The sequence below is a fragment of the Electrophorus electricus genome, chromosome 2, assembly GCF_041902795.1.
Source record: "Electrophorus electricus isolate QZ-2024a chromosome 2, ASM4190279v1, whole genome shotgun sequence".
Taxonomy (NCBI): Eukaryota; Metazoa; Chordata; class Actinopteri; order Gymnotiformes; family Gymnotidae; genus Electrophorus; species Electrophorus electricus.
In genome coordinates, this window is record NC_137498.1 from 33,620,762 (window position 1) to 33,646,422 (window position 25,661).

At 43.3% G+C, this 25,661-nt stretch overlaps 1 protein-coding gene across 1 annotated transcript in view; it reads left to right on the forward strand.

The window, feature by feature from the left end:
* ext1b (exostosin glycosyltransferase 1b) overlaps positions 1-25,661 on the forward strand; it is a 54,639-nt gene that overhangs the window by 19,094 nt on the left and 9,884 nt on the right. The window contains exons 2-5 of the mRNA XM_027027029.3: positions 21,634-21,727; positions 22,143-22,250; positions 22,489-22,608; positions 25,232-25,364. Coding sequence (XP_026882830.2) covers positions 21,634-21,727; positions 22,143-22,250; positions 22,489-22,608; positions 25,232-25,364 — 455 coding nt within the window. The remainder of the gene's footprint in view (positions 1-21,633; positions 21,728-22,142; positions 22,251-22,488; positions 22,609-25,231; positions 25,365-25,661) is intronic.

Consider the following 25,661-nt stretch of genomic DNA (forward strand, 5'->3'; position numbering starts at 1 on the left):
GATGGGGTTAGGGGCATAATATTGAGATATCTACAGCGTTTACATAAAGACATCCACCTCAATCTGCTGTGTATCAAACCAGTACAGGACATCCCACTTGCACCAGTTCCCATCTGTTGGTCTGGGCAAAGTGCAGGCGGAAGGACAGGCAAGGCATAGGCTCTGCAGTGTGACTTAATTTGTAAAAGTGGGACTGGACTACAGAGGACTCTGGTAGTTTTCTCTGATGAAGCCCTCTTCAGACTGTTTGGAACATCTGGACAAATGATTGTCCGGAGAAGAAAAGGTGAGCTCTATCATGAGTCCTGTATCGTGAGCCATCCTGAGACCATTCATGTGTGTGGTTGATTCTCATTCAAGGGAGTGGGTTTGCTCAAATTTTTGCCTAAGAACATTGCTATGAATAAGGAATGGTATCAAAACATCCTCCAAGAGCAACTTTTCCTGACAATCCAGGAGCTATTTGGTGATGAGCAATGCTTTTTTTAAAATTTTTTTCTGAGCACCATGTCACAAGGCAAAAGTGATAATTAAGTGGCTCGGTTAACAAAAGATTGAAATTTTGGATCTATGGCCAGGAAACTCCCCATATCTCTATCCCATTGAGAACCTGTGGTCAATTCTCAAAAAGAGGGTGGACAAACAAACACAGAAACTGATCAACTCCAAGTACTGATCAGGCAAGAATGGGTTGCGATCAGTCAAGATTTTTCCCAGAAGCTGATATCCAGAATGCCAAGGACAATTGCAGAAATCTTAAAAAAGAAGGATCAACAGTGCAAATATTTGTTTAAACTAGATGTATTTGTCAATAAAAACTTATGAAATGCTTAAACTTGTACTTCACTATACCATTTAAACATCTGAAAAAAGGATGTAAAAAAATGAATGCAGTAAACTTTGAAAACCAAAATTTCTCAACTTTTGGCCACAACTGTAATTGCCAGCATATGCATTGACATCATTAGGCAGGATTGTATGTGTAAGAGGAAGTATACTGTAACGTGGTCATTTTCCAAGTATCAGTCCACCCTACCACAGTCCACTTTCATTTAGAGCACATCGCTCTAGAGAAGTACAGCAACCACCTCCTGCTAAAACTGGGAAAGGAGTTAACAGTAGCAGAAGGAATCTGTGATCTGTTGGATACAGAAAACTGAATGGGATGGAAAAATGCTTGTGCCTGGTACTCGTGCACATGTGCTGTGGAGCTTTCTGGAGAGAAGTGTTCAGTGCTGTTTTTTAAGGTCCATTTTCCAGGTAACGCACTGATTCTGGAGCTGTAGGGTGAGGTTCCATCACTGGGAGCTGATGTCACTTCCCACTGATGCTGGGAGTCTGCAGAGCCACCACTGGTCCAGCTCCGATTAGCCAATCAAGGGCCTCCACTCTCTGTAGGTACATCTGGTAGGTGGGGTTGAGCAGCCACTTGTTTGTTGGGATGTTGTGGCTGGCTTTACAAGATGCACGAAGCACATGAGCCCGGACCCAGCCAAGCTGCTAGCTACACACCAACAGCTGAGCTCAACAGTGGGATGGTTGTAGCCAACACTGGGAGGACAGCGGCAGGCAAAAAGCCCAGAATCTAAAAGTCCTGCTAAGGTTGGATGGAGCTAGATGGTCTTGCAGGTCATCCAGCCTGATTTTTTTTTGCAGTTAGCTCTCAGATCTGCACAGACACAAATTTCCTGTATATTAGAATTATGGAAATGGATTTCATTACAATATTGATAGGAAGTGGTCTTGGTCTTGAAGTGATGTGTGTCTCAAGAACTTGGACATAGTTTAAGATCAGTGAATCTTAAATTCTTGTTTCAGATGTGCATACATGGACCTTGTTTTCATACCTATCCTTTTGAATCTGTTTAATTTAATCTTGCTGAGAAAAGAAAAGTAATTATTCTATAATTAAAGCAGAAGTTCCCCTATGGCTTCCTTGTGAAAAACAGGAAATAGTTCATCGTTCCTGATAAGTGATTGTGAGCCCACAGAGTCCTAGCAAAGTGAAGTATTGTCTATTGTCACAGGAAGTTTGGGGGAAGTTCAGCAGGGATTTTGGCCTTTATTTTCCTGACCAATCAAACTAGACTTTTGAGTAGAGAATGAACCACTTTTTTTTTTTCTGAGATACTGATGCTGAAGCCTTTTTATTTTACACTACTACTATTTAAAAACTGTTTTTAGTTGAAGCACTTTCTAACCCCTGCCCTAATCAAAGATTTGTTCTAATATTATCACTACTACATCTGCTTTTGTAGAATAAGGGATCAGATTAAGAAGTTTTTCAAAATTGTAAAGTGTTCCTGTTCTAGGGAGTGTAAGGGGTTCTCTAGCAGGTTTTCTAGTTGCACTGACCTTGGGCAATGGCTTTTCAGTTGCTAATCATGTCTTATGGGGTGAGTATGAGTCAGAAGCTTCTGCTGGGTGTCGCCCTGTGGGAGTTTCCACTAAGCCACCTGAGCCTGTCCCCAGCACACTGATGGTGCTCTCACTGCACTCTCTGTAGCCTGGCTGTCCTAACCAATACCCTTAAATCTACTTAATCCACATGAATTCCCACAACCAACCCTGGCACACGTGCCTGTGCACTCTCAAGCACACACTCTTAACGTATTCACCACAGGCGCAAAGTCTTAGTCATCCACTGTTTTCCCCTCCTCATGCCTTTTAACAGCTCAGCATAAATCATTTTGGGGTGTGTGTGTGTGCGTGCGCGCACGCATTGGCAAGAGGAAGGACACATGCAAAATGCTCACTCTTGCTTCCTCAACTGCAGAGACTACAATGCATTGCCTAGCGGATGCTGTGGCTTGTGCTCTGACTGCAAGGCTCCAGAGAGTACATCCGCTCTTCAGGCTGGTCAGCACCCAGCATGCAAATCAACAGGTGTGCGCTTGCAACACCGCAGCACTGTGGTTTTAGCACAGGTGCAGGAGCCATTGAGGCTGTCGGACCTTTCATCTTTGAATCAAATGTTTACACATTCCGGTGATTTAAAGGGGCAAGGCGGCGTATGCTTGGTGTTTTGATCTGAGAGTGGCTTTCCAAACAGCATTGCAGACGTTCTCCTCTAGTTTTTGGGAACTGAAACGGAATTCATCTGCAGTGTCAGAGTAGCTGAGGACTGCGAGAGGCTGGTGTGCATGGAACAGCCACTCAGACAGGTTGTCTGCTCTCCTCTGCTGGCTGGAACGCCTAGGCCTACCTCTCTTCTGTCATTTCAAAACACAGCTGAATACATTAGTGGTTTTGGAGCAGAAGTTTCTGGGGGAAGACCAGAAGACTCCACGTTCCAGGCTCGTATGCAGGCGCTTTCTTGCCCCAGTTCTTTTTCTGGTTATGACTAAGACTTCAGTTGTGCATATTCTATATCCAAAATGCCACATGCCACCTAGTGTCTATGTTGGCACTATAAGCAGACCTCTGCAGCTTGTAGCCAGATTCTGCATAAGCAATGTATATTTGTTTGCAATAGCAATCTGCCTCCTGAATCCTGAATCTCCTGCTTGTTGTGGCGTATGGAGTTGATGAGGAGCACACCGCGGCTGTGGTCAGGAGCACAACCCTGGCCTCCATGGTGTCTGTGGTGGGTGCAGGCTGAAGGAGATGCACACAGCCCTGCTCCCAGTGCTCATAGTGCAGGGCCTTCCCTCACTGTGGAAACATTTGACCCTGCATCTGAGGAGGAGGAGGATGGTCTCCTGGCCCTTTGACAATCAGACCTGAGGCTTTGGCTCTGCACACGGAGCATATCTCCTACTCTGACCTTTGCCTTTTGGCTTTGTTGGGTCACTTTGTTTTCCTTTCTCCTTTCGTTTTCTTTTAATACGGCTCCTCTCTGACTTTCATTCTCCCTCTTTCTTACATCTGCTTGCTCTCTCTCGCTTGCCACTTCCCACCCTGATTCGACTAACAGCCAAATGGTCAATGGCAGACTTGTGACTCGGCAATCACCACCACACGTTGTGCATCCTCAGAGAGGCAGAAATGGTACAAGCTGTGTAACATGCTTCTGTGTAACAGTCTTCTGTGGCACAGACTCATCCATAAGCCCAATTATCCTCTCCTCTGTAGACTCTACAGCTAACTACAGTCATTCTTACACTGGCTCACTTCCACACATTTCTTTAATAGCACTTAAGAAGGTAACTCTTATTTTGTGCTTTTTTGTTAGTGGTTGTTCTGTCTGCTTTGAAGGTATATAATGCGCACGCGCACACACACACACACACACACACACACACACACACACACACATGAAGGAGAGATGGCAGTATCAGCAGCAGCTAAGGCATCCAGGATGCAGCTAATGTAGCAGCAAGATGCTTGAGAGTACATCCTCTTGCCTGTGCTATCGTGCTCCCTCTCTTGCACTCACACACTCTTACACTCTCCCTCTACCTCTTGATTTCTGTCTCTCCTGTCTCTTTCTATATATGTCTTGCATGCTCGCTCGCACTCTCTCTCTCTCGTCCGCTCTCTCTCAAAGCCAAGCAGAGGAAGTGCAATGTTTGGACTTGTTTCCTCCCTTTTTTTTCTTTTTGTTATTTTAAGTATTCCTGCTGTATCTCTGCACCTTGATCTTTCTTTTTCACTCCCTCACTTTCCTCTTGCCCTCTTGCTAATGAACTCTTCACACACTACTCCAGTTTTACCCTTTTCCTGCACTCTTCCATCTCCCATTTCCATCTCCCTTCTCTCATTCCCTCCCTGTGTGTATTTCTTGCTGCAGGTTCTATAATTAACCCTTCTCATGGTGAGGTTAGCTGATAGCCCTAAGGGGGAGAAGCTCTTGTAGAGAGCCGCTTCTTGCCTGTCAGCCCTGGCCACCAATCCCAACTGCTTCTCTGCCTGCTTAATTAGGGTATTTCCCAGAATCCCTGAGGTGGTGTCTGGCCTAATCTCTGAATGAAAACTGGCTAGCTGTGAATCTTTGTTTGAAGAAACAAGTTTGTTCACGTTCATTCACCTTGCTGTACTTTTGACCTGGTAATGAATATACCAATGTCAGCAGCACAGCAAATGGAAAGTAATTTGTTTTAATTGCATGCTGAAAGTTGTGAAGGACAATTAAATATGTAATTACTTATTTAATCAAAGTACTACGTGTTTAATCAAAGTAATTTCAAAGTTCTTGCCTGAGAAGCCTGTTAGCCTTTGCAGAAAGATGCAGTTTATATTTCAGCAAAGTCCATTATGTTGTCGCCATTGCACAAGTTTTGTAATCTGAGGTATTAAAACCATAATTTGCATATGAATGGGGTCTGTCTGTTGTCCAGGGTATTCCGCTAATCAATATTAAATCTCTCTTTTTCCCTCTTCTCTGAATGTGATCTTCCTCTACGGCTGCTGTGTCCCCTCAACAAAGGTGAGCTAATTCCTCATCCATTTCCCTGCTTTCACACTGCTTCATGTCGTAATTACAGCAAACTCTGTTTGTTTCTTTGAATTTCAGAAGAAGCACATTATCGATAGCTTATTGAAACTGGAAGTGTTTTAGCGTGAGAACTATGCATGTTGTGAGTGTGTCTCAATACCACACAAACACTCACAAAAGCAAGAAAACATTCCCAGTGGGCCAGCGCCCACCATCATAGTTACGCTGCTTAAGAAGCTCCATTCACACCCCAGAGAAAGAGAGAGAGGCCACTGTATATCCATCTGCATCGGAACCAACGGGTGGAGGGGCTGCCCTCGCACAGAAAGAGTAGTGGAGAAAGCGAGTCATGTCTAATTGCATAATAGCCCCAGTCTCTGACCACACCATTCACAATACATCGCTTCTCCTGCCCTGTAAATTGCACCGAGTTAAGAATTCCAAACAAATCCTAAAAGCTTATTATTATTTTTGTCCCTTTCCTGGCAGATTCACATTATTTTTATTTATTTGTTTGTTTATATAAAAATATGAAAGCATATGGGAAAATCCCATTCTCTGTAGATGTTGGTATGTCAGTAGGCAGTGAGATTATTTTGTGGTTCACCAGTATGCCACACTTTAATATATCTAATACTCTGTTGTATTTTTATACACTCCAGAACACTCATTACTCATATTCTAGTCTATCCATCATGTTTGTGGTCTTGGTTGTGGTACAGAAAACGGATGCTGCAGGTGAAACTACTTTTCCTGCTGATTGTGTGATGTTTTCTTGTGTTGGCTGGTTTTGTTCCTTAAAGCCATGGAAATGCAACTTAATAGATGGGAGAAGGTTTACTCTTGGCCTCTTGTAACTATCCTCATTTTCTGCCTCAATAATAGTAGCTTCTCTACTTACATCCCACTCCTTCTCTGCTGTCTTCCCTGTTTCTCTGACCCACTAATCTGTTCTTATGATTAGCGCCACCTCACGCTGCTGTCTCGGGTACAAGTTGGCACACTGATAATGCAGGAGCACTGGGTTTCAAGAATTTGAAACCAGCATTCCTCTGGGAAGCCTGTGCTAGCTTTTGATGAATATGCAATGAGATTGTTTGACCTGTCTTGAAGCTCTGATATGGAGCCTTTTATTTCTCTTTCTCTCTTTTTAATGGAATGTGAATGAATTAGAAACACGTCCCTTCAAGTGCTCAATGGCAAATTATCTCAAAGGACAATGGACTAAGGAAAAGAGGCATTTAAAGCAATCCGTACTGCAGCTAAATGGTGCAGAGAGCACTTGAACACTAAATGGTGTCTTGTGTTGTGCCTTGTGACCCAAGTCTTAAATTTTCAGTCTAATATGTTGAGAAAGGGAGAGTGTGAAAGAGTGAAATGGTGTAAAAAGGGGAAAAAATGATCCATGAACCCAAGTCTGTCACCTAAGCTTGGTTTCTCATCTGTCCACACACAGGGATTCCAGATCACTCATTAGTCATGTGGCCCTAAGGGAGAGCATGGCGAGAAGCAGAAGGGCCGGAACTGTTTAAAGTCCTGCCAGGCAGCGATTTGTTGCGACAGGTCTGTGACTGACCTCCAAGCTCAGCTGTACTTTGTGAAAAAGTAAATAAAAGTCCTTCCCAGGATCATATGTGTAATGGTTTGATTTTCTTTAGTGTGAGAAGAATGCTTTTTACTGCATTTTGAGTCTTTAATCATATTAAATAGTGGGTGGAAAGACTTGCTGAAATGTGACGTGTATACACACACACACCAGACAAACTCTCACCCACAGACCTCTCCCCACCTGATTCCTTTCTCATTTTTCTTCAGTAAGATTTATGGTCTTCAGGATCTGTGAGACAGGCTATTACCATGAGCTCTTAGAACTCATCATTCAACTAAAGGGGCATGTGTGCTCCACTTTGCTCTGGCCTTCCCTCTATGCTGTTGGCGACCTATGTACTGGTACCTGCCTGGGGTGCTTGGTGTACTGTCTCAAAATGCTCTGCTCCTCTAATTGCTTACACTGCTGCCTTTTAAAGGATCTGTCAGTTGTTCATGGAACACGTAGGCTCAGGAATATATTCCTTTTTCAGAATTGGAGCAGGGAAATGCAGTGTGCTTATATTTTGCAATCTGTGCAGCTTTTACAATGAGCAAGCTGTCAGTCATTCTCTTTTTCTCCAAAAGAATATAAATCATCTCCATTCAGTATTTAGGCGTGCACTCGGAACCCTGCGCATCAAATTTCAAGGCCTGGTGCTGCTAGCAAATGTAGAGTGACCTGATGTTTTGCAGCTTGCACATCACTGATGTAATATAATCCAACTGGCTCACAGCATCTGCACAAAGGCCAAGTGCAGAAACCAGGCCTTCATTAGTCTGTCAGTGCGCACCCACAGGAGCCATTATGGTTTCAGTTAAAGCAGCTTGTGTAAAACTGCTCCACACACACCATGATCCACGTGCTCAGGCCCCCCAGCCCCTTCCGCTTAAGTCCAGCTTGCAGTTCGGACTAAATCAGAATCTCAGCCTGTCCCACATGCTCAGTTTCTCTCAGACAGAGCCATATTTTGTCAGTAATCAACATTAAAGTTCGTGACTAAATTTATCCCAGACTCCCATAAGTGTTGAAGCCATGAGCCAGACGGCGCCTGAGAACTGTGAGTTTATTTTATCATATACAGCACAGGGTCCAAAAGAAGTCTACCAAGAGCTGAAAAATGGGTGCTGGGATATGAGAACTCAGGAGGTCCACTTGGCTTGAAAATGCTTTACTTGGCTCTGCTGACAAACAGAGAAACATTTTTACAAGCAATGTTTTTCCCAACAGAGGCACTATGAAATTATATAAAGCACCACCAGCACAGTGCATAGAGAGCCATGGTGAGTCAGACCAGTATGAAACTGAATGAAAATTACCAGTGTTAGAAGCATGCATCATCACTTAAATAAAGTATGCCATATGGTGTGCCAACAGGATATTAAAATGTATTTCAACTTTAAAAATACACCAAAATCAAATTAGTTATATAATGATACATATTGACTGATTAAAAATGTTGAGATGACAGGAGTTCTTGGTAATAGTAGTTTAATAACATCTTCATATTTTATTGTGTGTATGGCAAGTTTGACACCTCCAGTTTCTTCCCCAAGATATTTCAGTCTTTAATAAGGAACACTGGTTCATGCTCAACTGCCACTTTGGTTTTTGAAGAATAACTGTTCCCCTTAGAAAGTATGATCTCCCTTTGTTTGTGCATGCAATTGTCACATTACTGTTCATTGTCACATTACTGTTCATTGTATCTCCCCATGGCCATGGGCTCTTGGCCATGGGCCCCCACCACAGTTATCTCTCAGCAGGACATCCCGGCTGGTTGGAGGAATTCCCTCAAACTGGCCTCACACAAAGAGCAGCACTGCTCTTCTGACGGCAGCGCCTGCCAAACCCAGAGTCATCAGATTGATTAAATGTTAGTAGCTGCCTGACCTCTAAAGCATCTGTGCCCCATAAAGTCTACTGGTCTACTGCTGTCAATTCCATAAACCCCCTGACTGCAGGAATTGGAAAGCAGCTGGTCAGCCACAGCAGTGCTATCTTGTCACGGCGCCAGTCTGTGTGACACCCCCCCCCCCCCCCCTTTCAGGCTGCTGAACAAGATGGAGCTGTCACTCACACCACACTGCGCTTTTGGCACCGTGACATTTAGAAAGCCTGTTTGTTTTTATCAGTCCCCATCTAATCATTCCTCCTTCCTGCCAACAAGTCCTGGGTTGTTTTCATAGATTATTTGGACCTACATGTTGGAGGGGGTGTGTAGGTTTTGTTTTTTCTTCTCCTTCAGTTAAAATGAAAGGAAGTTGAGGTACAATTCATGAATTTATTAAATTACTTATATTTTTTTGGGATCTTTGCTTCTGTGTTCATTACTTGATGCATGTGATGCTGGAACTCCTTTGTCCATTGCTTCAAGTTGAAATGTAAAGTCACCCAGCAGTTTTTTTCCTTGTAGGACATTAGTAAAGAGTGCTAGCACAGTAAACATGGTCACAATCTGATCACTAGCACAATCTGATTTCTATATGTAGAATAAGCAAATAAAGTTGTATTATGAAATTGAAATTGAATTGGGGCTACATCATATTCTAATGAGCTTTTTGGGAAACATCTATAAAAAAAGATCCATGTTGATATGTAGGAAGATACCTACTTGATGAACGTGGAACGTTTGAGTTGCAGAGATGTGCATGGCAGATCACTCAAATGCAGATCACTCAATGTTTTGGTGCTGTGGTACTTCCACTTCAAGTGGCTGGCAATTCTTCCTGAAGCCAAATTCTTGTAATATAACTGGCCACCTCAAAAGACAGTCTGACTCAGAATGGCTTTGTATCGTGCAACTTCAGAAGGTTTACAAAGAATTATCACTTACACCCTCTAATGGAAGGTATAAACTATTCCATGTACACTTTTTTTTAAAAGAACAATTAGACCTTGCCTTCTAAATAAGGATTGTTTAGGAGAGTTCCCAAAAGAAAGCAGTAAGTGTGGGGTGAATTAATACTTCACTTCATACTGGGCTTTACTGTGTGGCCATCATGCAGTTTTAATGGTGCCTCTATCACCCAGACTACAGAGCACAAGCAGCTCTGGGATAAAATCAAAGTAGTGCTAAAACCATCCAGCAGACATGTCCAGAAGTGCTACATGTGTAATCCAGCAAACCTTTTTCTTCATGGTATTTTATCAGTCACACGTGATCTGAGGGTCTTTGTGTTTTTGGTTGATGTGTCGAGATCAGATATCTGCCAAGCACATAAAGACATTGTTTCAAGCTAAAGGTTATTGTTATTGTCAAAACACATGGATTTATAAATCAGCTAAATCATATATGTACATCTAAAAAGTATGACGAGTCATTGTTCACTTCTAGACCACAGTCCGAGACAAGCTCAGAAGTTTACGCTTGGTCATAAGTACACGTACACATGCACACACGCATGCTGTCACCCTTCTGTTTGCTCACCTGATGTGGTACTCCTGCACAAATCACCCTCATTCACAGGCCAGCAGACAAATTACACAGGCATAAGGCATGCAAAAAGGGCATATGGGGGGAGAGAAGAATTAACTTTTAAAAACACTTGGCTGTTTGTTCATTGAACTTCAGTGAGAACATATGACCCCTGTCAGTCTGCCTGTGTATTTGCCAACAGCATGCTCTTTGCTTAAATACAATCCTTCTCAGAAACATCTGAAATGGACACCACATTCAAGCTGTGCAGCAGTTATTTCCTGACCCATACCTGGACAAGCACTGTTTTGCAGAGTTTAGCTGTGTAACACAAGCTGACTGTGTTAATCAAGCTGTTAACAACACAACTGACCCTGTTAATCAAGCTCTGAATCCTGGCAGTAACTTGTCAATTGAGGGTTAGAAATACCTGCTGCAGAGGAAATCAAAAACTGAGCCATTTACATAAATTTGGTGTTGGTCACTGGGGAATTGTTTGTAATAAGTTAGAGTGCATTGTAGGCTCACTTTCATTATCAAGTTTCTAATGGAGACTGCACACCACCATCGCTATACTGATCTAACAGGTTTGGAGGGCTGCTGATGACAGCATCCGTTACATATACCACTTCATGCAAAGAGAAGTGTTTAAAGCTGACTGTGAAGCACTTCCTTAGTCAAGCCTTTGTTTGGTTCCTGAATGCTCCCTGAAAAACTTAGTCCTTGCTGAATGGCCAAAACATGAACAGAGGTGTGGATGAGTGTAGCAGTGCTGACTGAGCCCACAGAGCACATTTACACCTTTACACCAAATGTATGCGTGTTTATGTATTTGTGCACGTTAACACCAAATCAGAAATGTTGAAGGGATTTTTAAAAAAAAACTGCAGTACACTGTATTCTGTGCATTAGATTTGTAGTCTTCTAAGGGGTGGTGGTGTCTTATCCTCAGGACTTGTCCATGTCCGTGAGATGCTTAAATTATATGTTTGGATGTTGGCATTTTGGTGTACAGGGCTTCAAGACTGAAGGATCCCTTTACTGCTTTGCTGGTTTGTTTGATGGTGGTTGTCTGTCCACAATTGTCTCCAAGAGATGCCTCTTGCCATGATTTTATGCTTGCAGGTGGAACGGAGCACATTGATGCCATGGAGCCTGTACTGCCACCTGGTCATCCAAAGCCTCAGCCATGCTTGTGCCTTCTTCATTCTGTTTCCAAGATAGGCATCGAAAGGCCAATCAGGCTGATCTCATCTCAGCCTTGTAATGTTGGCAGGTGGGTACCAGGAGCTGATCCTGAGGGCATGGGGAGGCTGTAAGGAGCTGCAAGCGTCGGCAGCACAGCTAATGTTTGGACGGATGCCACCGAAGCTTCGTTAGCTCAGGAGAGGGGGAGGTGGCCATGGGGTCCTGTGCTCTAATTAAACATGTTTAACCCAAGGTTATAAGAAGTGGGGGGTGGACTATTGCCATAAATGTTTTTATTGAGTCACTTTGAAGTGCTCCAGCTGGGGGTGAGGCCCAGGCTTTGCTCTCGGGGCTGGAGGATCTGCCTTGTTTGTAGATTCACAAGGTGCTGGAGGGTTGTTGGCCAAGGCTATAGTGTTGACCTGTCCGAAGTCCCAAATGCAGGGCCCCTTCTGCTGATTGTGCTTTTGTAAACAGGTTTTTGGAGGGACAGGACAATGTGAGCAGTTTAATACCCTGGCAAGGGGAGTGGCCGCAGGTGCATTGAACAGCGAGAACAAACCTTGATTGCCATGTTTACTGATGAGATTTCAGGCTGTCTAACCTAGCCCACCTCTCTCATGTCATGAGGGGCTTTGTTGATGTTTTGGGGTGAGCAGGGGGAGTTTGAACAGATAGCTGACAGAACCAGAAGAGCAGTTCATTTCCTTAATATAACTTGTATGACAGAGATATCATGTTTTTTTGTTGAAATATGTTTGTCTTGTATTTGCAAATAAAATTCCTCTGGTTCCCTTACTTGCACAGAAAATGGGGAGGTCATATGTTTGTATTTTTAGTTTCATTTTTTAGCATATTAATCTAAAGAGAGAAAGTGACTTTGAGATGATATTGTTAATGGCTGTATCATCACTTTGAGTACTCCCAGCATGCCCCTAGGAAAACTGTACTTTAGTTGTGACAAGCAGTTTTACAGTCACTAAAAAGGATCAAATGGCTATGTAACTCTTCTTTTATGAGCCCAAGAGAAAAGAGAATTAGACTTTCAACATGTGGGTAGGTGAGTGTGTATGTACCTGTACCTGCGTGCATTTTTCTGTTACATGTTTGTGGTGCTATAATTGTCCCAGATGGGCCTAAGAGCTTCTCTTCCCCAGTGTATGCTGACACTTACATTTACCACTGCATCTTGGAGTGACAGAGAAAAGGATTCTTCCTCTCTGATGTCAAAACACCTCAGCAACACAATCTATCTGTTTGGGCGTGACGGCGACTGCTCTCACACATTCTCACTCTGCAGTCAAGATAAAGACTACTCTCAAGGGGATAGTTTGTGAGGGACACAGAAATGGGTGCTAGCACAGCCATGTGGCCCCTATGTCCACTTGATGTGAAACTTGTACATTCATGAGCTTTTCCATGTGTTGGTCTTAATTGTATGTAGTGGAAGGTGCCACTGTGTCTGTGGTGCAAGATTGTTTTATAAGTCCAACATAAACACAGTATGAGCTGAAAACAACAAGGACATAGTAGGTCTCTCTCTCCCTCTCTGTGTGTGTGTGTGTGTGTGTGTGTGTGTGTGTGTGTGTGTGTGTGTGCGCGCGCACACACACACCTGCAAATGCGTTCCTCTGCTTCTTGTGGCCTTGTCTTTCTTTCTTTCTCTCCACACTCCTAACTCCAGGTGACAATGGAATCTTCTATATTTCTTTAAAAAAAACAAGCAGAACTCTCCTATCCCCCTCTTCACTTTGTCCACACTTTCCTGGAATTAGCCTCGGCTCAGAGTGAGGACAGCACACACATCCACCATCACTTAGTTTAAACTTAGAATCTTCTATCCTCCACCACTCGACTGCCTGTTCACCTGGACCTTAATGACCATTCAGTCTTTCTTCCATTACCACTTAAGAGCCAGAGTCCATGCCCTCTTTTGAGTATGAGGGCTGTTTGAAATCCCTGAGTTCTGTAGGCTAAGAAATGCTGGGATTCTGAATGAGTGAGTGCGTGCGTGAGTTCTCTGCCTCATCCCTGCCCTCCTAAGTGGAAAATACACAATGTACAATGAACACATTTGTTACCTTCTCCAGTACACTCTGTGTGTGTGTGTGTGTGTGTGTGTGTGTGTGTGTGTGTGGAGACCTCAGCATCTTTTCCTGCTTTTCTTCACCCCCTCCTCTTTTGGACATGTCTGTCAAAGCTGCTGTCATAGAAACCTTATATCATGGGCACCAGGAGCAGCTGTCGTTCTCAGCTCATGTTTCTAATCTAACCCAGTCTTGCAGATTTCTCCTTTGTAACGTACGAAGGATTCAGCCCTTTCTCTCACAGGAAGCTACCCAGGTGCTTGTGCAGTTTCTCGTGATCTCAGAGCTAGACTACTGCAACTCCCTACTTGCTGGTCTTCCTCTAAGAGCCATAAGACCTCTACAACTTGTCCAGAATGCAGCAGCACAACTGGTCTTCAATCTTCCGAAGTTCACACGTTACTCCACTGCTGTGCTCCCTTCATTGGCTCCCAGTAGCTGCACGCATCACATTTAAAACCTTGATGCTTGCCTACAAAGCCAAAAATGGACCAGCCCTTTCATACATGAGGTCAATGGTCAAAGCCCAATCTGTACTTCGAACCTCAACTACGGCTCGGCTTGAAATACCTTGCTTCAGGTCTCATGGACGACAAACATCGAGAGTATTTTCTGTCCTGGCTCCAAGATGGTGAAATGAACTCCTACTTGCTGTCCAGACAGCAGAGTCCCTTGCAGTCTTCAAATGCAGACTGAAGACCCATCTTTTTGCAGAATATTCAAAGGACAACTGACCCTGCTCTCATATTGACTGACTAAATGAGTAATTATTGTAGGGTATTGTTTATTATGTTGTTTAACAAACTTGCACTTATTGTTTATTGCACTTATAATTGTTTAAGATAGACCTTATGTATTTTGTACTTCTAGGTATCAGCATTGATACCTGTATTATACAGTATTCTAGTTCATTGATATTTTGGACTCTAACCTACTGTACTAGGATATATTCTATAAGTAAATGACTTATGAGTAAAAGCACTTTTGTAAGTCGCTCTGGATAAGAGCATTTGCTAAATGCCATAAATGTAAATGATGCTTTCAGGAAGCTCTAGAAACCTTTTGTTCTGAGTGGTCCTGCATTTGCACATACAGACCTAACCTCCCCATTCCCTATACTGTTCCCACAAGTGGGATATGTGATCCAGGCTCTGAGAGACGCCTGGATCATGTATCACTTATTCTCAGAAGGCCCTTTCTAGGGTCGCTGTTACAAACCCAGTTTCTGACACACATTTGTATTATTTCTCATGCTGACAACACCAGCGTGAATGAAATGTGCCCCGTGGTCCCCCGGCTACCATGTTGTCTCCAGTGCGCTTGCTGGTGTCCTCATAAATGAGGACACCTACCCCACCAGTACCACTGTGGCACAGATGTCAGCAGGAGCGCCCTGCTCTGGCACCAGGCCCATCCGGATGCCACGGCTCTCTCCTCCACTGCAGTGTGGGTTCAATTTTAGAGCTTTGGGCCTATGTTGTACAGTGAAATTCATAGAGAGCCCACTTATGCTCAGATCAGTCAACCTTGACTGACATTCATTGTTTGATGAATTCATTGGTGGGTTTTTTTTTGGGGGGGGCACACACACACACACACACACACACACACACACACACACACACACATATACACACCGACACAAACATATACACACCCACACACACACAGTGGACTGTAAGAGGCGCATATGGTGTCGTGTCCTTGTGGCCCAAGCCTTTAGATGGAATAAATTAGAATGTGTTTGCAAATAAATGAGTTAATTAGGGGCTTTTGCTCACCTCTGGGGCTGTGCTTAAGAGCAGATGGCATGGGTTTCTTCTGTCTCTGCTGCAGGGATGCCGACCTATGCAGGCCTTGAGCCCCTTGCAGAACAACTGGCCTGTACACAAGTATGCCTTTACTGCCTCTCACCGGAATTGGTGATTTGTCCCCACCTTACACCCCTGGTGCCACCTACAGAGAGTTAGTAGATGATTAGCTACACTTACTACTTAGCATTACCTACGAGTTATGCTAGCATTTTATTAGCTATGCTTTCTCTCAGGCGATACCCAAGAGAGAACTTGTTGTCTTTTATGTAGAGCTGTAAAACTGTATAGTGTTTTCAAGCGAAGTTTATCTAAAAACAAATTGTTTTTTTTAAAAAGTATATTTAGAAATATCCAAGCTAAACCTCTCCTGTGATAACAAACAGGTTAAAAAGAGGCCGACATGACGTCTGAGGAGTCATTCAGTTATGATTCATCCAACCTACAGTCATCTTCAGTACAGTTGCAGAACGACTTGTGTGGAAGAACAGCACCCTGCTGGTTTTCTGTAAAAACCGTGAGAGTGACTATAGGGTGTGGACTGAATCCAGAATGTTCTGTGGAGAGGTTGCTGATGTGGTAGTATTGCATATCTTGAGCAAAGGAAAACTGCCTGTTGGTTACCTCATTTCACTGTGCGCATCTCCTGTCTGTGGATGGCATTCTCTTCACAAATGCCCAAGTCAGATGATCTCTAACGTTTGCCTGTTCCTCCTACATCTACAGAGTGTGATTTAATGTTTGTTTGTTGAATTAAAATGCACACTGCTTTTATTTTTTCACAGTTCAGTTTCACTGTGCATTCCTTTAGTTTGAAAACCTGTCATGTGAACATTGCTCTTAAAATATACCAGGCTAATGTCTCTATGGAGCTGTTGCAGGGTGTGATGCTTTTGGGGTGTGTGAGTGCGTGCGTGCTTATGTGCATATTTGTTTGATGTGGTTAAGTGCTTTGACATGGCAAGGACATTTGCGGTGGAGATGTGATGCTAGATGAAAGACGCATGCCACCACGGGCAGACATGTGTGGGCATGTTCCTGAACAGGATCTCCTTCGCACATGCAGGCACACGCACACCGCACACATCACAACACTGCTGCCAGCCATCTGGATTCACACATGTACTTTGAAACACATCTGCTGCCTTTCCTGTACCTACTCTCTCTATACTGCCAGTACCAATGTACAGCATGCTGCGCTGTTACTAGCGTGAACTGCTCCAGCCGCTCACATGAGGACTCGAGGCGGGGGGTGCTGCTGATTACTGCTGAGCTTTGGTGTGTCCTACAGTGTTTTTCTCACTGCGTTTAGGTTGTTTTTTGTTTTTGTTTTTTTCTGCAAGGTGGGTCTCGATCTGTGCAAAGGGTATCTGAGCTTCAGTAAAGTAGTGAAGGGTTGTTTTTCTGAAGTGATGGAAAAGGAAGAAATTGAAAAAAAAATTTGATAAACTTGTCCATGTAAATTAGTATGCTGGTGCAAAAAGAGAAGGCTTGTTTGTTTTCAGAACAGCAGAGCTAATGGTGTTGACTGGGGAAGTGCTGAGCATGTGCTGAGAACTGGCAGGGGGTGACCCTGAGCAGCACCTATTCAACGTTTTCTCTCCTATAGACAGACTCCTCAGCTCTCTCTCTCACGTGCATGTTCTCCTGCTCATGCTCTTTTGCTCTCGCTCTTGCTCTACCTACCTCCCAACTAATTTATCAGTCAAGACTACCATCCTCCTATCCTTAATGGCCACTTCAACAAGTATCTTACCGTTAGAGCTGTATTTCATTCAGCATACTAGGTTTGGCTAAGGTCTTACAAAGGTACTACAAAGTTAATATACTTTCTTTTGCCCTTTTTTCCATTGACTTTTCAGTTAATACATTAATAACCATCAATTGAGCCCTTATAATGAAAAACCTTATTGACATTTCATTTTGTAAACATCACTTTTGACATTGTTGTCCTCGCTTTAAAATCGATCAGTCACTAAAGTGTTTCTTTATTTTATAAGGCAACATTTTTATGTAAATGTATGTTCACATGGGGAAAATCTTTTATCTCTGCCACCACAAATTGATTTTGGTACTGGAGATATACACTCACCAGTCACTTTATTACCTCTGCCTTGTTAGTAGTGGATTGGACCCCATTTTGTATTCAGAACTGCCTTAAACCTTCATGGAATAGATTCAGCAAGGTGTTGGAAACATTCCTCTGATATTTTTTCCATATTGATATGATGGCATCCTGCAGATTTGTTTGCTGCACATAAAAGATGCATATTTCCTATGCCACCATATCCCAAATGCACTCTATTGGCTTGAGATCTGGTAACTGTGTTGATTATTTAAGTACAGTGATCTCACTGTGATATTCAAGAAACCAGTTTGTCATGATGTGAGCATTGTGACATGGTGCGATATCCCCCTGGAAGTAGCCATCAGAAGATGGGTACACTAGTCATAAAGGGATGGACATGGTCAACAACAGTACTCTGGTAGTCTTTAAATGATGCTCAGTTGGTATTAAGGGGCCCAAAGTGTGCCAAGAAAATATCCCACACACCATACCACCATTCTTGGCAGGATGGATCCATTCTTTCATGTTCTTTAGACCAAATTCTGACCCTGCCATCTGAATGTCACAACAGAAATTGACTCATCAGACCAACGTTTTACAATCTTGTTGTCCAATTTTGGTGAGCCACTGTGAATTGTAGTCTCAGTTGTCTGCTTTTAGCTGACAAGAATGGCACTTTGTGTGGTCTTCTGCTGCTGTAACCCATCTGCTTCAAGGTTATGCATTCAGTGATGCTCTTCTGCGTACCTCAGTTGTAGTGAGTCATTGTTACTGTTGCCTTTCTGTCAGCATGAGCCAGTCTGACCATTCTCATCTGACCTCTGGCATCAATAAAGCATTTTCATCCAGAGAACTGCTTCTCTCAGAATATTTTCTCTTTTTCTGAAAATTCTCTCTAAACGCTAGAGATGGTTGTGTGTGGAATTCCCAGTAATGGGAGGTGGAGAGGCAGTTACCATGATACTGGCTCAACATTGTGATTTCTGTCAACTATCAGGAATGGATGATGGCATCGTCTAGCTGCCCAACAATAAAGTATACATTTACACGCTGTAAACAACTGTAGACATATTGTCAGTTATCCTCTACCTTGTTTATCCCTGGTGACCACTGGTGACTGCATTTTATTGGGGTGGAAGTCTGTTTTCACCACAACAATACAAGAAGTTTATCCAACATCAGTCCATCCACTGATCCTGTACATACTCCCCAGGCATACAGGCTTAACGGAGAGCACCGTATCCTCCAGTGTTTCGTGCTCTGGGTGCTAATTGAAAGCTACATAAGCTGGATAATGAGCTCTGATTTGCTTTAAGGAGTTGGCGACAGTGAGTGCAGTGGAGTGTGGTGATGCGCCAGGACACACCCTTTGTCAGTACATGCTGTGATCTAGGATGGCTCTGGGATACCTGGAGGAACACAGGTTATCTGCACCCCAGATCTTATGTTTTCTTGCATAGTTGAGTCGCTTGACCTTGTTTCCATGTCAGAGGTATGGCTTTTTAGCTGCAACTCTTCCATGAAGACCACTTCTGGCCAGACTTCTCCGGATAGTAGATGGGCATACCTGGGTCCCACTGGTTTCTGCCAGTTCTGAGCTGATGGTACTGCTGGACATCTTCCGTTTTCAAAGGGAAATAAGCTTGATGTGTTTTTCATCTGCTGCATTGTTTCCACTGTGTCTACCATCCTCAACATTGCCTGTTTCGTTGTGCTTCTTCAAAAGAGCTTGAACAGTACAATTTGAAACCCCAGTCTGCTTTTAAATCTTAGTCTGAGAGAACCCTTGCTGATGTAGTATAACTACCTTGTGTTTTGTTGCTGTGCTCAGTCTTGCCGTGGTGTATGACCTGTGACATCAAACTGTCTTCCACAACCTCACCTTGGTAGCAGAGTTTGGCTGTTCCTCACCCAGTTTTAAGCCTCCTACACAGTTGTTTGTTAATCACTGTTTCAACTTGCATGTGAAATTGATGATCATTAGCACCTGTTTGGTATAATTGGTAGAACATACACCTGACTATAATCCTACAAAATCCCTGACTCTTCAGCATCAAGAATTGATGCTGGTTTGAAGGCAAAGGGTAGTAACACCAAATATTGATTTGATTTAAATTTTTTCTTTTGTTCGCTCACTTTGCATTTTTGATACAACTAATAATTGTTTATTTTTATGTTTGAAGGATTCTTACTTTACAGCATTTTTTCACACCTGCCTAAAACATTTGCACAGTACTGTATGTTAAGGGGCTTTATGTCTGTTCATTGTAATGGTGTTTAGTGATGATGTAGCAGGAGAAGGTCTTCTTGCTAAGTGTGTCTCTCTCAGCTGCAGGTAACGCCACTATGGTTTGTCATTTTGAGGGGCTTGTGTGTCTTACTCTCACTGCATGTCAGACTGATCAACCTGCTTCAGACATAGCAGCCATTTTGGCTTCTTTCACAGGCAAGTTCTTGGGGGTCAGTTCAGTAGGATCAGTAACTGTCTGCCAACTAGAATATAGACAGCCCAACACAAAGGCTCATACTACAGCACCCTTCCTCTGCCCCCATCTAGGCTCATTCATCTTTTGGGTCTTTTTATTTTTAACTCTTCTTTAAATATTTCTGCTTCTGTTTGTTTTTGTGTGGGGTTTTTTTTTGGGGGGGGGGGGGGGGTTGCAGGGGATGTTTATTGTTTTTTCTTTTTCTCCCCTGAGACATGGTTTTGTGAATAATGCATAATAATCACCAAATACCTTAAAATTAACATATTTTTAGACTTTTCCTCACATGTGCACACATTCACTCACTCTTTCACTCACTCATTGCACACACACACACAACTTCAGCCACTGATAGAGATTCAGGTTCTTCTTTCAAGCTCATACAGTCCTGTAGTTCACTGTATTGATGCTGATAAGGAATGGCAAAATTAGTAAACAACTGATGTGCACTTCTTATGGGCATCGCAATGCATAACAGTTTCGTAGGGCAGATGTTAGTGCTGTATTTAGTAAGCATGACAGTGTAACGAACATGTTGGCAGGTTTGGCACTGCTATTTCAGGTGAATCCATAACTGAGTCACAATGTTAATGCTCAAGAAATAAACATTAGTGTTTCACTCAGTAGCTTTTACTGATAAAATGGGCACATAGACATAGCTGTAGAACTAGGTATTATTAAAGTCACACAATAACAACTGAAGCTGGAAAACACCACTAAACTATTTGACTTCAATGTGTTGTGATTGTGTTACTAGTGTACTCATTATTTGTGTGACAAAAGGTCATAATGATATACTTCTGGCACAAGCCAGTGTTGCATGAATTCTGTAGTCACACTTATAAGTACCTCATGTAGTGTTCTATAGGAGAAGAGTTCTTAGTATCTGAAGGAATAATCTTTATGGCCTGTGTGAATGGACCACAGGGAAGCAGGGTGGGGCTGCAGCTTTGGCTAGACTTCCTCTCCTCTCCTCTGATAAACTTCAGAGCAAGAGCACCATGGTGGGCATATCAATGACACTGAGCTCTGTGTGTGTGGGATTGTGTGTGCTCTGTTAACCATCACCTTCTAGTAAATGATGAATGGTTTTCTACCGGATAAATAATGGTCCAGTCTTTTAACCTTTTGGCCCATGTGTGAGGTTGTGTTTTCCCTCTCATGTGTGCGTGCATGCATGTGTCTGTCAGAGGAGTAGAAAGTGAGCTTGGAGCACATGTGGCGGAGCAATGACTGTCTCTTTGATATGGAAAATGACTATATATCTTCTCAAGACATCTGTGCGGTGGTTGGGTGTGTCGTTGAGTGAGTGGGAGCTGGTTAGAATCTATACACACTACCTGAAAATCAGCTTGGCTTATGCAAGCAGATGTCACTCATGGATTATTACCCCAAGATTGCCTGATTGTTCTGCTTGAATAGCAAGAAAGCAGAGTTCACTAAAGAGGGAGGGAGAGGGACCATTGGAGGGAAGGAAGGGGGAGAGAGAGTTGAATGGAGATGGAGGGAGCAAGTGGGAGGGAGGGACAGATGCATAAGAATGGAGCAGTAAGGCTGCTTAGGTCAATAAGAAACATCACCACTTTTCCTGCATGTGTGTGTTGGTGCAGATATGACTACCGTGAAATGCTCCATAACTCCACCTTCTGTCTGGTGCCACGAGGTCGGCGGCTCGGGTCATTTCGCTTCCTGGAGGCGCTGCAGGTGAGTTTACCTTGACTACCCCCCCCACTAACACCAACACCACCACCCCTCTCATCTCTCACATGCTCTCTCTAAGAGCATTTTGCAGTCTGTCCTGAACCACACATTCTGTTGCCCCTGTCCTAGTCTCCCTCTCTGAATTTCAGTGTTGGTGGTCTGTATGTGGAGCTGGTCTGTTTGAGTCATTATCATTGCCATAGCAGCCACGCCCTCTGTGGCCATGTAGAATCTCCTCTAATTTAATTCAGTGGAATGTTCTGCTAATACATGCCCTTTCTGTTCTCCAGCTTTGGCCCCAGTTTTGTATAGCTGTCTAATGAGAAATACACCATGAATGACATAGTGGTGACCTCTCTCTCTCTCTCTCTCTGTGGGGGTGTGTGTGTGTTCATCTTGGGGGTGGGGGTGCATACAGGCAGCCTGTGTGCCCGTCATGCTGAGTAACGGTTGGGAGCTCCCTTTCTCTGAAGTCATCGACTGGAACACAGGCGCTGTGATTGGAGACGAGAGGCTCCTGTTGCAGGTCAGAAATGTTGCCCCACCCCATCCCAAGTCTCTCTCTCACATCTCCATTTTTTCTCTCTCTCTCACACCTCTCACTGTCTCTCTCATTGTGGCTCTTTGGCTCTCACACCAATGTTGAATCAGCTCTTAAGTGTTAATCTGTGTACAGCTTGACTTAACATTTTTGATGAGTCAGCATACATTTATGAGGGATCAGCGTACATCATCGCCACATTTCCTACCTGTCTCTTCTACAGATCCCCTCCACAGTGCGTTCCATCCATCAGGACAAGATCTTGGCTCTGAGGCTTCAGACACAGTTCCTGTGGGAGGCTTACTTCTCATCAGTGGAGAAGATTGTCCTCACTACTGTAGAAGTAAATCACACACTTATGGGTCTCTCTCTTGCTCACTCTTGATTGACTGTACACACATGCATGCACACACACACAATCAGTAACAAGTGCGCACACACATCGACATAACTTTGAGAGAGTTGTATTTGTATACCACTCAGAACACCTGGCAAAGGTTGAACACCATGGTAACTAGCATGAGCTGGTGTGCTGAATTATCTGTCCATCACATCACTGAATGATCCATAAACAATGTCAAACCTTTAAGGGGTAAAAAATGCAGACTGAGAGGCAGCTTTATTGCAAGCTGGTTTAATCTAAAGGAAAAGACGGTCAGAGCATGGACTGCTTCTCCCAATACTGCTGTTTACTCCCAGATGTTCCCTTGTGGTTAACAAAGCAAAATCTGATCAAAGTATTAAGACTCCATCCAAGAGGAAAAACAACTAATTTCTGTTAAGATGTTAGAGCACCTACAGGTAATTGTCCCCCTTTCTGTCCCAACAAATTGTTAGATTCAAGTCTTATTAGTGATAAAGGGAAGATAAATGAAGTGCTGAGGTGTCATTTTCTGGCTACAGGCTCTCCCTTTGCTAAGATAAATGTTCAGGGTATTTCAGGGTTGACTGGGGATGTAATGGATTCAGCATGCTGGTGTCTGAAGGCAACCTGCTTGGCCATCATGCTCCTCTGTTCTCTGCTAACCATCGTGGACATGTTTGATGCTGCATTTGATGTGAACAGTAAAGCATAAACTGCCTACTGCTGGTTGCAGATGTCTCTGGTACAAAGTGAAGAACAGCTGTTAGATATCATTAATGGAGTCTCATTGGGCTTTAGCTTTATTCATCATGTTTCTGTACAATTTTGTAATGCAGTGGTCATTTTAATCTATGTTCACTTTGTGATTTTGTGAAATTAGATACTTCTTTTCTGCATTTAGAAACACTTGCTGGACCACAGTTGAGTCCCAAAGGGGACAAAGACCCACAATGCAACCTTCCCCCTGTGGTCACTCTGATTTATTCAAGCAGTAGGGATGAATCTCAGTTAGTGGGCCTATATGTGCCAGTACTAAGGATAAGTAACTTCTCAGCAGACAGCAAGAGCACTGGTGTAAGCTGGTCTAGATATTGGTTACTGCCAAAAGCTGTAAATGTAATATTAATATAATTGGCTTCAAAGTTTCATATCAGTCTGAGGTTTTTTTTAAACTCCAGTTTAGAATTAGGACTCATCAAGCCTATTTTACTCCACGTAAAGCGGGTCATGGTAGACATGACAGAGTGTCTCTGATATGCTCAATGGAGACCAAAAAATGGAGACACAAGAAGCAATTGCTAAATTATTTTTCTTTGGTCACAGATAAGGTCACTTTGGCGCATGTTGTTTTCATACACAATTATGAGCTTTTCTTTTTCTTGACTGAATCAGATCTTTGAGGTCTTATAGCATAAACACTCTCATCCCTCAAAGAGTTGCATAACTGCCTTTCCAAAGGCTCTTACCGGTTTTACAGTCCGCTGAAACAACCCTTATCCACTCAGCCAATCCCAGGCATTCATCTGGTAACCAAGGACACGGCTGCTATCAGTTCCTGGCAATAACTGCAAGTATCCTAACAGCTGCTTTTATTTATTAAGCTCCATTGGGAAGATTGTGAGTGTTCCCGTTGTGAAATTGAATCGTCAATCACGTGCCTGCAGGTCTGGCCAGGCCTGTAGGCATCCGCATCCCAGACAGGCAAGAGAAACGGCCTTTCAGCTCTTCTTCAGATTGCATTTTTAAGATGACAAGTACTTTTATTGGGAGGGCAAAAGGAGGACAAGTTAATCTTTTCAGCTCAGTCAAATGGTTATTAACACCCCCCCCCCAAAAAAAAAAAAACATGAGGGGAAAACCACTGAATGAGCTATTTTCCACTCTTTTTTGCTACGTCACATGACATTTTTTTGCCATTTATTATCAGATGTGGAAGCACTTCAGTGGTAGGGTTAAGAATATGTCGGGGATGCTGAATTACCAAGCCTTCCTCTTTTATCTTCATGGTGATCCCATAGTTGCCAACCACTACACCGTCACCACAGTGGCTGCCATTTCAGTGAGGGCCATGATGTCAACTGCAAAGATTACCGCTTCAATCTGTGTCTCCCGCTTACCACTTCAGTCTGTGCCTCTTCTACTGCCTTTGTCTGTGCCTCTCATCTACGTCTTTGTCTGCCTTTGTCTGTGCCTCTCATCTACGTCTTTGTCTGCCTTTGTCTGTGCCTCTCATCTACGTCTTTGTCTGCCTTTGTCTGTGCCTCTCATCAGTGATTGGCACTTAGGGACTGGCTCATGGCCAGCTCAACCATGGCTCCTGTGAACAGGGGCGGGACTGGTGCAGACAGGCACCTAAGCAATGCCTCGATGTTTACAGACCCAGTGCTGCAGGGCATTTGACATCTCCATTAAATGTGTTCAAATGAGGCCTGCACACATTTCTTATTGTATGTTACATCAGCTCATTCAGCTGTAATCCATCCATGTATACAGTTCAGTGTAGTGACAAAGTAATTAACTGGTAATTCTCTCCTTACTGAGTCCTGAGTCCTTAACAAGGCTGAGCTAATGAGTTAATGGTTCCTCTTGTCTGTGTATGCAGATCATTCAGGACAGAGTCCTACAGCACACAGCTCGGAGCAACCTGATGTGGAACAGCCATCCTGGAGGCCTCTTCACACTGCCCCAGTACTCCACCTATCTGGGGGACTTCCCCTTCTACTATGCTGGGCTGGGTAAGTCTCCTATGTCATGTTTGGAGTTCCACAGGCAGGGACAGTATGCTTGGGATAACATTTTAGGTGCATATTGTTGTGTTAAAAGTAGAATGTTGTCACATCCTGATTAAGGCTTTTCTAAAGTTAAAAGACTATAAGGAGAGGTTGGGAATGAAATTTGGCATTTAAAATGTATACCAAATCAGTTTGCAGACTATGACGTGTTAAATTTGTTTATGCCACAATTATCAGAATTAATTATCATTTCATATATTTAGTGCATGTATTTAGACATTCTATAAAATAATAATGATA